General features: G+C 47.0%; 1 protein-coding gene across 3 annotated transcripts in view; it reads right to left on the reverse strand.

Moving 5' to 3' along the window:
* LOC146822410 (NACHT, LRR and PYD domains-containing protein 12-like) overlaps window positions 1–14184 on the reverse strand; it is a 683437-nt gene that overhangs the window by 117261 nt on the left and 551992 nt on the right. Inside the window, exon 13 of one of the 3 annotated variants that reach the window (XM_085613495.1) lies at window positions 5211–6076. The exons of the other annotated variants lie outside the window; for them this stretch is intronic. Within the exon in view, the coding sequence (XP_085469621.1) occupies window positions 6061–6076 (16 nt within the window). The 3' untranslated portion in view covers window positions 5211–6060. Of the gene's footprint in view, window positions 1–5210; window positions 6077–14184 lie in introns of those variants that run through there. 3 annotated transcript variants of the gene reach the window in all.

The following is a 14184-nucleotide window of genomic DNA, read 5'->3' on the forward strand; positions in this document are numbered from 1 at the left end:
TTTGTGGGGAAGTGTCTCAACCTTAGCATCATCAGATAATGCTTTTTGTGATGTGCAAAATGTTCTGACAGATATTGTTGTGGTTTCAGCGTCTGATAAGATTGAATCACTGCCCATGCATGCCTTTTTTTTGTAAAGGTAGTTTTGTCCATTAACAAAGAAATTCATTTGGTTGCAATGTTCACGACGTTTTGAACACAGAGTAAGAGGTAATTGTGTGCCAGGCCTCTTCTAGATGTAGTTTTGCGAGTCATTCTTTTAATGCGGTGACGATGGAGTTGTTTTGCCTTGCTTGCTGTTCAATTTCTGCCCAGCAAGAGTGGGCTAAGGTATTTCCCTCTGCTTGCCTCATCCGCCAGTAATATTTGGTCATGGCTCCTTGTCGGGCTGGTCTCTGATTTTTAAGCCCATATTTCAGTCGAATCTGAGACTGGGAGATGTACCTGGGGATTGAGTACAAACTCTTAAAGACACTCGACTGAGCTTGATTTAAGGTGGCTGCATCTTTAGTATTCATCAATTCTGACCCGTATGATATTGTTGGAATAAATTTTGCTGCAATTACCTTTAGCAGGTGACCAGTTGAACAGCCTTTTAACTTCCTCTCTAAAGTTTTAAAGGCGTAGTGGAGTTGTTTAGCTTTCGTTTTTTCTTGGTCCAGCTGGTGGTTGAAGTTAAGATTATGGTCAAGTTAGAACCCAAGATATTTGTACGAGTTCACCTGTGATATTGGTATGTTGTCTAGCTTCCAGATGAATTTGCCTTTTGACCCTATTTTCCGATGTTTAGGAAAACATAGCACCTTGGTTTTCTTGAGATTTATTGTTAATTGGGCTGTGGTCATATATGCTCCTAGTTGGGTCATTGATCGCTGCAGCCCTATCGGTGTTTGTGATAGAAGAACAATGTTGTCTGCATATTGGAGGCTGATGATTGGCGTGTTACCCAGTTTTGGGGGGTCAGTTTGAACTTGTTGGAGATCTTTCTCAAGGTCGGCAGTGTAGATGTTAAATAGGCAGGGGGCCAACATGCACCCCTGTTCTAATCCACTTTTGGTTGGAATCTTGCTTGTTATACTGCGCCCGTCTCCTATCCTTACTTGTACCCACGCGTCTGAGTAGAGGTTGATTATCGCCTCCAGAAGTTTAGTCAGTGCCCCCCAATTTTGCATTTTGACCCATAGACTTGCTCTTGGTACTTTATTGAACGCTGCTTTGAGACCGATGAAGCATGCGTACAGAGTGCGTGATTTTGCGTATGCTTGTTTGGCTAGGAGTGTAACTGCGGAAATGTTGGTAAGGGTACCCATTCCAGCCCGAAATCCGGTTTGAGTATTTGGCATCAGATTTGTACGGCTCACCCAATCTTCTAGATCTACCAGCAGATTCGAAGCATTATCTTGGCCTCAAAGTCAATTAATGCTATCATTCTGTAATTAGCCGGGTCCGCGCATGAACTTGATTTGTATATGGGGTTTAAGATGCTTCCTCGCTAGGAGTCCGGGATTGTGCCTGTTGCTAGCATGTGTGTAAAGAGCGGAGTGATGATACCAGACCAAAATGAGGGGTTGTGCCGAAATAATGCATTTGGGAGACCGGTAGGCCCTGAAGCTCCCTCAGGCCTTAGATTTCTTATGATGTTGAGGACCTGCTCTTGTGAAATCTCCGGGGTGGGATCTGGTATTTCTAACTTTACTGTGTCATTGGCTATTCCTGCATTTGAGACTCCATAGTTTGTGATGTCAATAGGTAGAATAGCTTTGTATGTAAGTTCGATATGCGCTCTCCAGGTGTCCTCCATTATTTCCCAGCTGAAATGGCGGTTCTTGCCATTCGAGAGCTGGTTGATGACTTCCAAGAAGAGATTGGAGTTTCTTTGTTTGCTGGCATGGTGGAGTTTTGCCCAGAGAAGTTCACTAAAGTCTTACTTAGCCACCTTGATGTTCCTTTTTTGATTTTTTCTTGATTTTGATATTAAGGAAAGAATATCTTGTGAAGAGTCTAAACCTCGGGTTCGTAGTTGTCTTAAATATTTATTCAGTTGATTTTTTTGTTTCCTTAGGGTGTTAGTGAACCACGCTGCCCCCACTGATCTTCCTGCTTTGCGGCTGATGCATTGTTTTGTGAATTCCTTATTTAGATCATGAGTAAAGGATACCAAGGCCTTTATAGGCGATGCTTCGACTTTAAAACTCTCCAAGCGAGCAGTGCATGTGGCCATAATATCGCCGATATTTTCCCTTTTCCAAGCGAGTCGTTTCATGTTATAGCATTGTGTTTGTAGGTACGTTGCTGTCTCAGTTGGTAATTTTACCGTCCTTATTAGCAAAGAGAGGATTTGGGGATAGTGGTCACTTTCTGTTCTTTCTTTAATTTGGAATTTTGAGATGTAAGGGAGAATATCCTGATCTGTTAGTGTGTAATCAATGGTTGATCCAGTTTCTTGCATGACCCTGGTGTATGCTGGAAGACACCCCGGCAAGTGTCGTCCGTTAAGTACGCACATTGACTGTTCTTCCAGCAGGGATGCGCATTGGTTACCGTGTGTGTCACCTCGTTTGCTGGGTCGAGTATGACCTATTGATTTCTCTTTGCTGCCATGTAATAAATTCATGTTGTAACAATGGTTTGGTTAAGTCTGTTAACTTACCCATCCCAAAGAAGGACTGTGCTGGTGGTCTACTTAACCCTGCGGTCACCAACTTTTGTCAATGTAATGTATCAATCATGCCCTATTGGTCTAGAAGTTTCAGCTCAACCTGGCCCTTCAGTGGTCGCTATTGGTCTTAATATTAGGGTACGATGTCGATTGGTGTCCTGGAATGTGTGTGGGCTTCAAAGTAAACTGAACTCCCCAGACTGGAGGCATATTACCCTAGATTGTGATGTAATCTGTATCTAGGAAACCTGGTGCGTGGAACCTATACACGTTGAAATGTTTAAATCTTTCTTCCTGGGAGCTACACCATCTATCTCTGGGCGGGCCAAAGGGGGCTGCAGATCTTAGACTCAAACCTCCTACTGGTTACCACCAGGAGGGTTGCAACCATTCTAGCCAATGCACAACTACTTCAGTTATCGTTTAAAAGCAGGACTGATTTGGTGGTGATGAATTTTTATAATAACATTTTCAATTCATCTTGTAGCTCAGTTGTGTGTGCCTTAGATGCAGGCCTGGAGGAGTTCCTACGGATGATCCTCAATAAGTGTACAATCCTTTGGCTGGTTGATTTTAACATTCAGAGATGCTGCTTATCGACAAGAGGGGTTTGGGGTGTAACTAATGCCATGGGGACAGGAACCTCTTAGTTTACCCAAAATGACCATGGGAAAGCTTTGAATTCCCTGATTTTTATGTATGGCCTAATGCTCCTTTCCTAAGAGTCGAGACGCCAACTCTGCAACAGCTATTAGTTCCCTACGCAAGAACTATAAGCAGGTTCATGCACCCAGCATCGAGAGACTCTGAATGGGTCTCATAGGAATAGCTCAGCCATTAGTTCCCTACGCAAGAACTATAAGCAGGTTCATGCACATAGCATCGAGAGACTCTGCATGGGTCTCATAGGGATAGCTCAGCCATTAATTCCCTACGCAAGAACTATAAGCAGGTTCATGCCCCCAGCATCGAGAGACTCTGCATGGGTCTCATAGGGATAGCTCAGCCATTAGTTCCCTATGCATTGAGAGACTCTGCATGGGTCTCATAGGGATAGCTCAGCCATCAGTTCCCTACGCAAGAACTATAAGCAGGTTAATGCACCCAGCATCGAGAGACTCTGAATAGGTCTCATAGGGATAGCTCAGGTATTAGTTCCCTATGCAAGAACTATAAGCAGGTTCATGCACCTAGCATCGAGAGACTCTGCATGGGTCTCATAGGGATAGCTCAGCCATTAGTTCCCTACGCAAGAACTATAAGCAGGTTCATGCCCCCAGCATCGAGAGACTCTGCATGGGTCTCATAGGGATAGCTCAGCCATTAGTTCCCTATGCAAGAACTATAAGCAGGTTCTTGAAGCCAGGAAGAGAGTTCTACAAGAGGAGGCTTGGATCAGTTTGGCCCAGGCCTCGGAGACTAAGTATTCAGCTTTATTTTGGCATACATTTATCGTCTCTTTTCTAAAAGCTGACACTCACCTGAATTCACCTTACTGGTATCTTGGGATACATGGGTGACCCACTTTACGGGTATTTTCACTTCACATTTGATAGATTACTCATCATTTGAGTACAAGTGGGCACAAATTAAGTCTCAGGCCCCACTGCACATTACCTTGGGGGAAGTTCTTCTCACCTAAAGTAGGAGTGCCGGAGGGAAAGCGCCTGGGTCGGATGGGGTTCCTGTAGATGCTTTTAAAGCTGAGGCGAAACTATGGGTCCCATTTTGACAAGAGCACTCAATGCAGCTTTCGAGGGCCCGATTCCTCCTTTCTGGGCTAATTTAACTACAATCCCTCTTTAAAAAGGGGATAAATCTGACCCGAAATTTTATTGGCTGATTTCCCTCCTAGATTCATCAGCTAAATGAATGGGCACGATCCTCCTTCAAAGACTAGAGAACTGGGCTGAAGATAATTCCATCATATCTGAAATACAATATGGATTCAGGAGAGGGCGGGGGACTGTAGAGCAATGAGTAAATCTTGAATTACTCAGAGATAAGTACACCAAAGCCAAAACAGGGTCTCTCTGCTTATGTTTTGCTGACACAAGCAGCGCCTTTGATCTAGTGAACCATTCAATACTCTAATCTACTCTGATTTCCCTGGGTGCTCCGAGGAATGTCATTAGTTTACTTGCTAGCTTACATGAAAATCTACTGGCTATTGTGTGATATGGCACCAATGGGGAATGCTCTCGTATTTTTAACCTCAAGAGGGGCATCACACAGGAGTGTGTACTGGTGCTATTTTTGTTTTCATTCTTTATTAATGGAGTGATTGACACCCAACAGTCTTTGTAGGCTGATGCACCCACTATCAAGGGCCGTTCAGTACTAATATTATTATTGCACGCCGACAATGCTGTCCTGTTTGCCAGGACGCCGGTCGTCCTACAAAAATTAATGGACACCTTTGAATATTTCATGGCATCTAGGAGAATAAAAATAAACAAAAAAATCATTCACAGTGGCCTATGGAAAAAGGGTGCACAAGTGCAGATCCTTGTGGGAGGGCAGGTTTGATAAACAGGCGAGGAGGCTGTATGTATTTGCCAAAAGGACGATCTTTATTATCAATAGTAGAAGTGGTAGGTTGTTCAGGATGTTTTTCTTCTTGTTCCTCTTCCGATGTGATGTTGGCTGAGCTTGATGGGGATTCAGAGGTCGATGTTCCTGGCTCCTCCTCTTCGTTGTCAAGGTTGTCTCCCCGGAGGCTCATAAGAGAGGAAAAGAGGGAGCCGTCAGACACGGTTTTACAAAGTCAATCGGTATTATATACCCGTCACCACACCTTGAAGTGCTCACAGGTCTTCTCTTTATGTGCTGGTTGGAGGGGGGGGATCTGTATACAGTGCATATGGGACCTATTAGTGCTCAATCTAACATAGGGCCATAAAAAAGAATTGCAATAAGAAATGAGACTCATTATCTGTCACACTGGTTAAATAGAGTGCCACCTGTCCAGGGAATCAAAATACGCGAGCGTACAACACACAGGTAATTTCAAGGCGGAACCCCCAGTTCCCTACCCGTATCCCTTCTCGTGTTCGCCACCCTCTTCCCTTGCACCCTCCCCCTGGTCCCTCAGGATGCTATCACTCACCGGCTCCGCCGCAACTCTCTTGAGTTGCGGCCGCTCTCCAGCATCCTCCGGCGGACACCACCACTCCTCGCACCACCGCTCGTCCGGTTGCGCGTCTCCTTCTCCCAGGGCGTCCTCGTTCCTTAGGTCTTCTTCGGTCGTCCGCTTGCAGGGTCCGTCTTCTTCCTTCCGCTCTCCCGACACTGTTCCTGCTGTTCCAGCGCCACCGGTCTGAGACGCCTCCTGTTCGTTTCCTCCTCTTTTCATTGGGCTTCGGCAAGAACTTCCGCGGTTATACCAGCCTACTTCCGGGTTCACATCAACGTCTTGCTGTGGAGAGACAGGATAGGGGAATGGATTTTGTAGTCCTTCGTGGTCCTGCATGTCCCGAACGTTGAAATGAGTACAGGCTCTAAGGGAAAGTCCTCCCATGGCGGCACACATGTGAGCCCCTCCTGCATTTTCTCACAGTCCTTTTATATAGAAGGTTCACCGATTGCTAGTGTAAACTCTGTTTGCTACCTAGGGATTTCATATAACACTGGATCATGGGTGCAACAAGTCTCAAATACTCAGTTAAAATTGAATCGTATATGTGAGGGAGTATTTAGCTTCTCACATAAAGTCAGTTGTCAGCCAATCAAGGCGATGGTCGATATATATAAGGTGAGAGGTGTATCAACTGCCACCTACTGGTGGACTGTGGGGTTACATACCCAGTAAATCCCTCCAGATAAAAGAGACTGGTTTTCTCAAACGTTTGTTGAGCGTACCTAGCTCTGCATCTACTTTTATAGTTCATAAGAAAACTGGTCTGTGCTACCTGGAGGACATTTTATCTTTTAAACCTTTAAAAGATGAAACCAGTTTTACAAAGTCTGCTTTCTTAGATGACCTTGCCTTCGACTTTGCTCTTAAGATTCCGTGGTTGTCCTATTGAAACAACTACTTTATATTGATTGATCTACCGGTGCTGAGAGACCCTGAAAGTAGCCTCTCCATTGAGAAGAGTGTAATCAAGACTTCCTTTATGAATTATAGACAGGAGCGAAGGATGCAGGAGGAACCCAGGAAGCAAACAGTTATGATATATTTATTGAGCAATCTGGCACTTGGGTGCCAATCATATCTTATCTGGGTAACCAACGGGAAGCACCGTTTAGTCCTAATCATATTGCGGTTGGGCACGGCTCATCAACTGGTTGCCTTTCCTGAGATGAAAAAATGTCCTACACATTTGACGCCCTGTCCCTGTGATGATGTTTCGACACAAAGCACACAGCACTTCATTTTATTCTGCAGTTTATATGTAGGTTTGAGAAAATGTTATTTTAAACCAATCTTTCCTGCACAAAATATCAGGGATTTTAAAATTGCGACATGTCATATATTTGCACTTGAGAATCCTTTTGTATGCTTTAGTACTGCACTTTATATTTGGGGTGCTATACATCTTAGGAAAGCGTTACAACAAACAAATGATGGACGGAATGCTGACAATGCATACATTCTCCCCCAGTCAAGAGATCTGGGTTAAATCCATCGTTCTTTTCCCCACTACACCACCCCAGTTCAGACATGGCCATATGCAAATCAGTCTTGACCCTGTGCCTCATGGGAACAGTCCAGCCCGAACTGCCAAGCCATGTCTTCCCTGGACCGGAATCAAGCATCCTAGGACCGGTTTCTGGCTATCAGCCGTCATCAGCCAGGATAACTTGACTCCAGTGGCGTAGTGAGCACGGGTCCCACGTCTGGGAATACCCATCCCACTTAGGGCGAAAAGCGTTACAACAAACAAATGATGGACAGAATGCTGACAATGCATACATTCTCCCCCAGTCAAGAGATCTGGGTTAAATCCATCGTTCTTTTGCCCACTACACCACCCCAGTTCAGACATGGCCATATGCAAATCAGTCTTGACCCTGTGCCTCATGGGAACAGTCCAGCCCGAACTGCCAAGCCATGTCTTCCCTGGACCGGAATCAAGCATCCATATGGCCATGTCTAAACTGGGGTGGTGTAGTGGGCAAAAGAACGATGGATGGGATGGGTATGGGTATTCCCAGACGTGGGACCCGTGCTCACTACGCCACTGGAGTCAAGCTATCCTGGCTGATGACGGCTGATAGCCAGAAACCGGTCCTAGGATGCTTGATTCCGGTCCAGGGAAGACATGGCTTGGCAGTTCGGGCTGGACTGTTCCCATGAGGCACAGGGTCAAGACTGATTTGCATATGGCCATGTCTAAACTGGGGTGGTGTAGTGGGCAAAAGAACGATGGATTTAACCCAGATCTCTTGACTGGGGGAGAATGTCTGCATTGTCAGCATTCCGTCCATCAATTGTTTGTTGTAACGCTTTTCGCCCTAAGTGGGATGGGTATTCCCAGACGTGGGACCCGTGCTCACTACGCCACTGGAGTCAAGCTATCCTGGCTGATGACGGCTGATAGCCAGAAACCGGTCCTAGGATGCTTGATTCCGGTCCAGGGAAGACATGGCTTGGCAGTTCGGGCTGGACTGTTCCCATGAGGCACAGGGTCAAGACTGATTGGCATATGGCCATGTCTAAACTGGGGTGGTGTAGTGGGCAAAAGAACGATGGATTTAACCCAGATCTCTTGACTGGGGGAGAATGTCTGCATTGTCAGCATTCTGTCCATCAATTGTTTGTTGTAACGCTTTTCGCCCTAAGTGGGATGGGTATTCCCAGACGTGGGACCCGTGCTCACTACGCCACTGGAGTCAAGCTATCCTGGCTGATGACGGCTGATAGCCAGAAACCGGTCCTAGGATGCTTGATTCCGGTCCAGGGAAGACATGGCTTGGCAGTTCGGGCTGGACTGTTCCCATGAGGCACAGGGTCAAGACTGATTTGCATATGGCCATGTCTAAACTGGGGTGGTGTAGTGGGCAAAAGAACGATGGATTTAACCCAGATCTCTTGACTGGGGGAGAATGTCTGCATTGTCAGCATTCCGTCCATCAATTGTTTGTTGTAACGCTTTTCGCCCTAAGTGGGATGGGTATTCCCAGACGTGGGACCCGTGCTCACTACGCCACTGGAGTCAAGCTATCCTGGCTGATGACGGCTGATAGCCAGAAACCGGTCCTAGGATGCTTGATTCCGGTCCAGGGAAGACATGGCTTGGCAGTTCGGGCTGGACTGTTCCCATGAGGCACAGGGTCAAGACTGATTTGCATATGGCCATGTCTAAACTGGGGTGGTGTAGTGGGCAAAAGAACGATGGATTTAACCCAGATCTCTTGACTGGGGGAGAATGTCTGCATTGTCAGCATTCCGTCCATCAATTGTTTGTTGTAACGCTTTTCGCCCTAAGTGGGATGGGTATTCCCAGACGTGGGACCCGTGCTCACTACGCCACTGGAGTCAAGCTATCCTGGCTGATGACGGCTGATAGCCAGAAACCGGTCCTAGGATGCTTGATTCCGGTCCAGGGAAGACATGGCTTGGCAGTTCGGGCTGGACTGTTCCCATGAGGCACAGGGTCAAGACTGATTTGCATATGGCCATGTCTAAACTGGGGTGGTGTAGTGGGCAAAAGAACGATGGATTTAACCCAGATCTCTTGACTGGGGGAGAATGTCTGCATTGTCAGCATTCCGTCCATCAATTGTTTGTTGTAACGCTTTTCGCCCTAAGTGGGATGGGTATTCCCAGACGTGGGACCCGTGCTCACTACGCCACTGGAGTCAAGCTATCCTGGCTGATGACGGCTGATAGCCAGAAACCGGTCCTAGGATGCTTGATTCCGGTCCAGGGAAGACATGGCTTGGCAGTTCGGGCTGGACTGTTCCCATGAGGCACAGGGTCAAGACTGATTTGCATATGGCCATGTCTAAACTGGGGTGGTGTAGTGGGCAAAAGAACGATGGATTTAACCCAGATCTCTTGACTGGGGGAGAATGTCTGCATTGTCAGCATTCCGTCCATCAATTGTTTGTTGTAACGCTTTTCGCCCTAAGTGGGATGGGTATTCCCAGACGTGGGACCCGTGCTCACTACGCCACTGGAGTCAAGCTATCCTGGCTGATGACGGCTGATAGCCAGAAACCGGTCCTAGGATGCTTGATTCCGGTCCAGGGAAGACATGGCTTGGCAGTTCGGGCTGGACTGTTCCCATGAGGCACAGGGTCAAGACTGATTTGCATATGGCCGTGTCTAAACTGGGGTGGTGTAGTGGGCAAAAGAACGATGGATTTAACCCAGATCTCTTGACTGGGGGAGAATGTCTGCATTGTCAGCATTCCGTCCATCAATTGTTTGTTGTAATACATCTTAGGAAAAGCATTGTAGTATAACACATTTTTAGAACTGATTTGACTATTTAATTTTATTGCTTTTAAATGTTATATGCATTTGTGATATATTTTATGATCTTTTTTGGTAGTAGTATTTGTGCCGAATAAAGAATTTGATTGATCCAGACAATTCTGGCCTGGAAACCTCTGAAGACCCAGACCCAAGTCAGAGCCTTTCTTGGTATGACTCGCTACTACAGAAGATTTGTGAAAGGGGGTGGTACCATCGGGACATAACGAACTGAATTTACCTCCAAGAAGCAACCCAGAAAAGTCATCTCGACTGAGCAGGGTCAACGGGCCTTTGAGACACTCAAGGAACCTCTGTGCTCAGCACCTGTCCTGAAGGCACCTGACTTCAGTAAGGAGTTCATTGTTCAGAAAGACACCTGTGAACATGGGAGAGAGGCACTGTTGTTGCAGGTAAATGTGCTGGGCCAGGATCCGCCACTTGTCTTCATTTGGAGTGCACTCTTCTCCAGAGACCAGCGTTGGACGCCACTGTAGGTTAGCAGTGTGTGGCTAAATAGACACAATTTGTATTCACGTTATGCAACCCCGTAATGTGCAAGCTTCAGTTAGCGAGTGTGACCCCATTTTGTATTTTGTAATCCCTATTAGGCTGCTTAGACTGTGCCAGTACTAGGCCTCATTATTCAATATTGCTTGCTTCAGCAGAACACTGTATCTTATTATTCTCTCTCTGTGTTCAAGACTGCTTCCTGACTAACTAATGATTAGGCTATTCTGCCCTTGCATACCTATCTGAGTGTGTAGTTCTGCTCCCACGTTAAGAGACGCTGACACTCGGTGCTGCGGCCTTGCATTGTAGATAACATCTACCCATCTGGCAAGTGGTAGCCCATCCCCCTGTGCCTCCTTTGTTCATGTTCGGCCCAGGCCGGTAACTTTCCATGGTAGGCATGGTTGGAGGCTTTTGGGAAGGTTCATTACGTGTTACAGAGTGTTGGGGGGTTAGTCCCTTGGCAGACATATTAGGGTGCAGGTTTGATTGGACTCCTCTGCAGAGTATTACTAATAAAATGTAAGTTTGTATTCTCTACTGTCTGGCCGACTCTTCATGCTTGGGAAGGCATAGCAGGTGGTTGTAAGTAACCCGCGTGGCCCTTGAGGGCCACGTCCTTCAGTGACGTCTTTGCTGTGGTTTCCTCCCTGAAGAATCTGAGGCACTACCTGTTTGGGGCTCTCTTCAGAGTTCAAACTGACCACAAACCTCTTAAATGGTTGATACAGATGAGAGGAGAGAACCCCCACTTGTTGAGGTGGTCCATTTCCCTACAGGGTATGGGCTTTACAGTAGAACACAGACGTGGGATCTACCATGCCAATGTAGATGGCCTTTCCAGGTTCTAACACTTAGCTGATGAGAACTACCAGGATAAAGCTTAGTTGCTTATCACCTTTCACCTGGAGGGGGGGCCATGTAAGGACATGCCTCTTTGTGTTTGGTCGCCCCCAGGTTTTATTTTGACTGATGCTGCTTGTTTTCCGACTCTGAGAGTGCACTGAGGTCTGCTAACAAGATCTCAGTGCCAGTTCCCCGACCCCCAAAACGTATATGTTGCACTAGCTATACCCAATTGGCATAAGCTAGGTTACCTGCAGGTCTCTCGTATAATGTACCAAGGGTACCCAGAGCCTGTGCGTTAGAGAGTCACCCCAGGGACTGCAGCACTGCTTGTGCCACCTTGGCTATGACAAAGGTAAAATAAGTCATCCAGTCCGCCTTTGCAGACTCAAAGAGCAGTTTTGAACTACTAGTCTGACTTTACCATTTGGGAAAGTCACATGTCTCCCCCTACCCTTAACACATATGTAAGGCACCCATGTGGCAGGCCTACCAAGCCCTGCGGCAGGGGGCAGCATATTTCATTGGCATTACAGGTATTTTATGTGCTCTGACAGAAAAGACACAAATCTGTTTTAACTGTGGAAAGGCGTGGATGCCCCGTTGGCAACTGCAGGGTTAAATACGGACATCTCAGCTGTGCTAAATCCTGAATAGTGCAACCAAAGCTGATACTTCAAGGTATCAAACAGCTCGTTACATTAAGCCCCCCTTGGTTATAAAGTGGAATATGATGTAGCAAATTACAGTGTTTAAAATTTCCAAAGTTGCCACTTTGTTGCCTTCAATCTCCTGTGCCCAAATGGATGCACATGGAGCTTGAACCCGAGACAGCTTTCGGCCCTCCTGAGAAGATGTACTATCGCCTCCAGGAAAGGAGACAATAGGGGCCTGCACTGGAGAGAGGTGTTACCTCCCACCTGCAGGAAGCCCCACAGGTGTTGGCCCAAAAAGTGAGCTTCAAAGATGAAGCCACATTTGAAGAGCAAATGGGGAACACTTGGTAAAGGAGCAGCTCCATTGTTTAGGCGTACAAGCTGGAACCCGGGAAGGAGACGAGAAACCTGTTGGCAAACCAGTTTTTCAAGTGTGTGTAGCCACCTTGGTAGGCACACCTCTGGATGCCAAGACAAGGATTCTGCCATCTAGGGAGTGGGCAGAATGGTGCATCCCTGGATAGCCGGATGCCAACTTCCCAGGAAGTAGTCATAGGGAGGAAAGGAACCTGGTAATTCATTGGCCACTAGGGGTGGGCGGAATTTGCATAGTCGCGCTATGCAAATCTCTGCAAAATGGTAAAAAATCTCTGCGAGCACGCAAAAGTTCCGCGAACACGCGGAATTGCTTGTTCAGCCAGTTCGCAATGCTTTTTTCCTATTCGCGAACGCTGTTTGCGTGCTCGGGGGAAATATCTCGCAAACACACATTTTGAAAGTGCGAACAAGCCAAAAATTCCACGAAGCCGCAGAATTTTCAGCAAATCCGCGTTCTCAGCAGAAGGCAAAAATCCCCAAATTCCGCAAATCCCACGAGCGGAAAGGAATGTAGGCCTATTAGCCACCAACTGCATCCTGCCCTGGGGCATTTTCTGCACGTAAATAGGGCAACACTGGCACCCACAACACACATCTCATCTGGACTGTAAGAAGGACCTAAAAAGCACTGTGGAACTGACAAACAGAGGCTGCACCGATGTGGACTGCCCCTGCGGAACCTGGTGGCTAGCAAAAAGGAGGGACTGTGCCCATGGGCGTCTGCAGAATTGTTTTTCAGGGGGACATAATTAAAAAAGATTTCAAGATCGCGCTGCCGGTATTATACCGGCAAAAGACACTCAATTGATGAACGGAATGCAGAAGAAATCAAAACATTCACCCCCAATCAAGAGATCTGGGTTAAATCCATAATTATTTTGCTCAACATGCCACCCCAGTTTAGACTTGGCCATATGCAAATCAGTCTTGACCCTGTGCCTCATGGGAACAGTCCAGCCCGAACTGCCAAGCCAGGTCCTCCCTGGACTGGAAACAAGCATCCTAGGACCGATTTCGGGGTTTCACCTCTCATCAGCCAGGATAGCTTGAATCCAGTGGCACAGTGAGCCCGGGACGTATGTCTCGGCATACCCGGTGCACTTCGGCCGAGAAAGCAAAAGACATACAATTGGTGGATGGAATGCAGAAGAAATCAAAACATTGACCCCCAGTCAAGAGATCTGGGTTAAATCCATCATTCTTTTGCTCACCATGCCACCCAAGTTTAGACCTGGCCATATGCAAATCTGTCTTGACCCTTTGCCTCATGGGAACAGTCCAGCCTGAATTGCCAAGCCAGGTCCTGCCTGGACCGGAAACAAGCATTCTAGGACCGGTTTTCACCCCTCGTCAGTCAGGATAGCTTAAATCCAGTGGCACAGTAAGCCCGGGATCCATGTCTGGGCACACCCGACACACTTAGGGAGAGAAAACAAAAGACACTCAATTGATGGAAGGAATGCAGAGCAAATCAAAACATTCACCCCCAGTCAAGAGAACTGAGTTAAATCCATCATTCCTTTGCTCTCCATGACACTGGAGTCAAGCTATCCTGGCTGATGAGGGGTGAAACCCCAAAACCGGTCCGAGGATGCTTGCTTCCATTCCAGGGAGGACCTGGCCTTGCAGTTCGGGCTGGACTGTTCCCATTGGGCGCAGGGTCAAGACTGATTTGCATATGGCTGGTTCAAACTGGAATGGCATGGG

This window comes from Triturus cristatus, chromosome 6, assembly GCF_964204655.1.
Source record: "Triturus cristatus chromosome 6, aTriCri1.1, whole genome shotgun sequence".
NCBI lineage: Eukaryota > Metazoa > Chordata > Amphibia > Caudata > Salamandridae > Triturus > Triturus cristatus.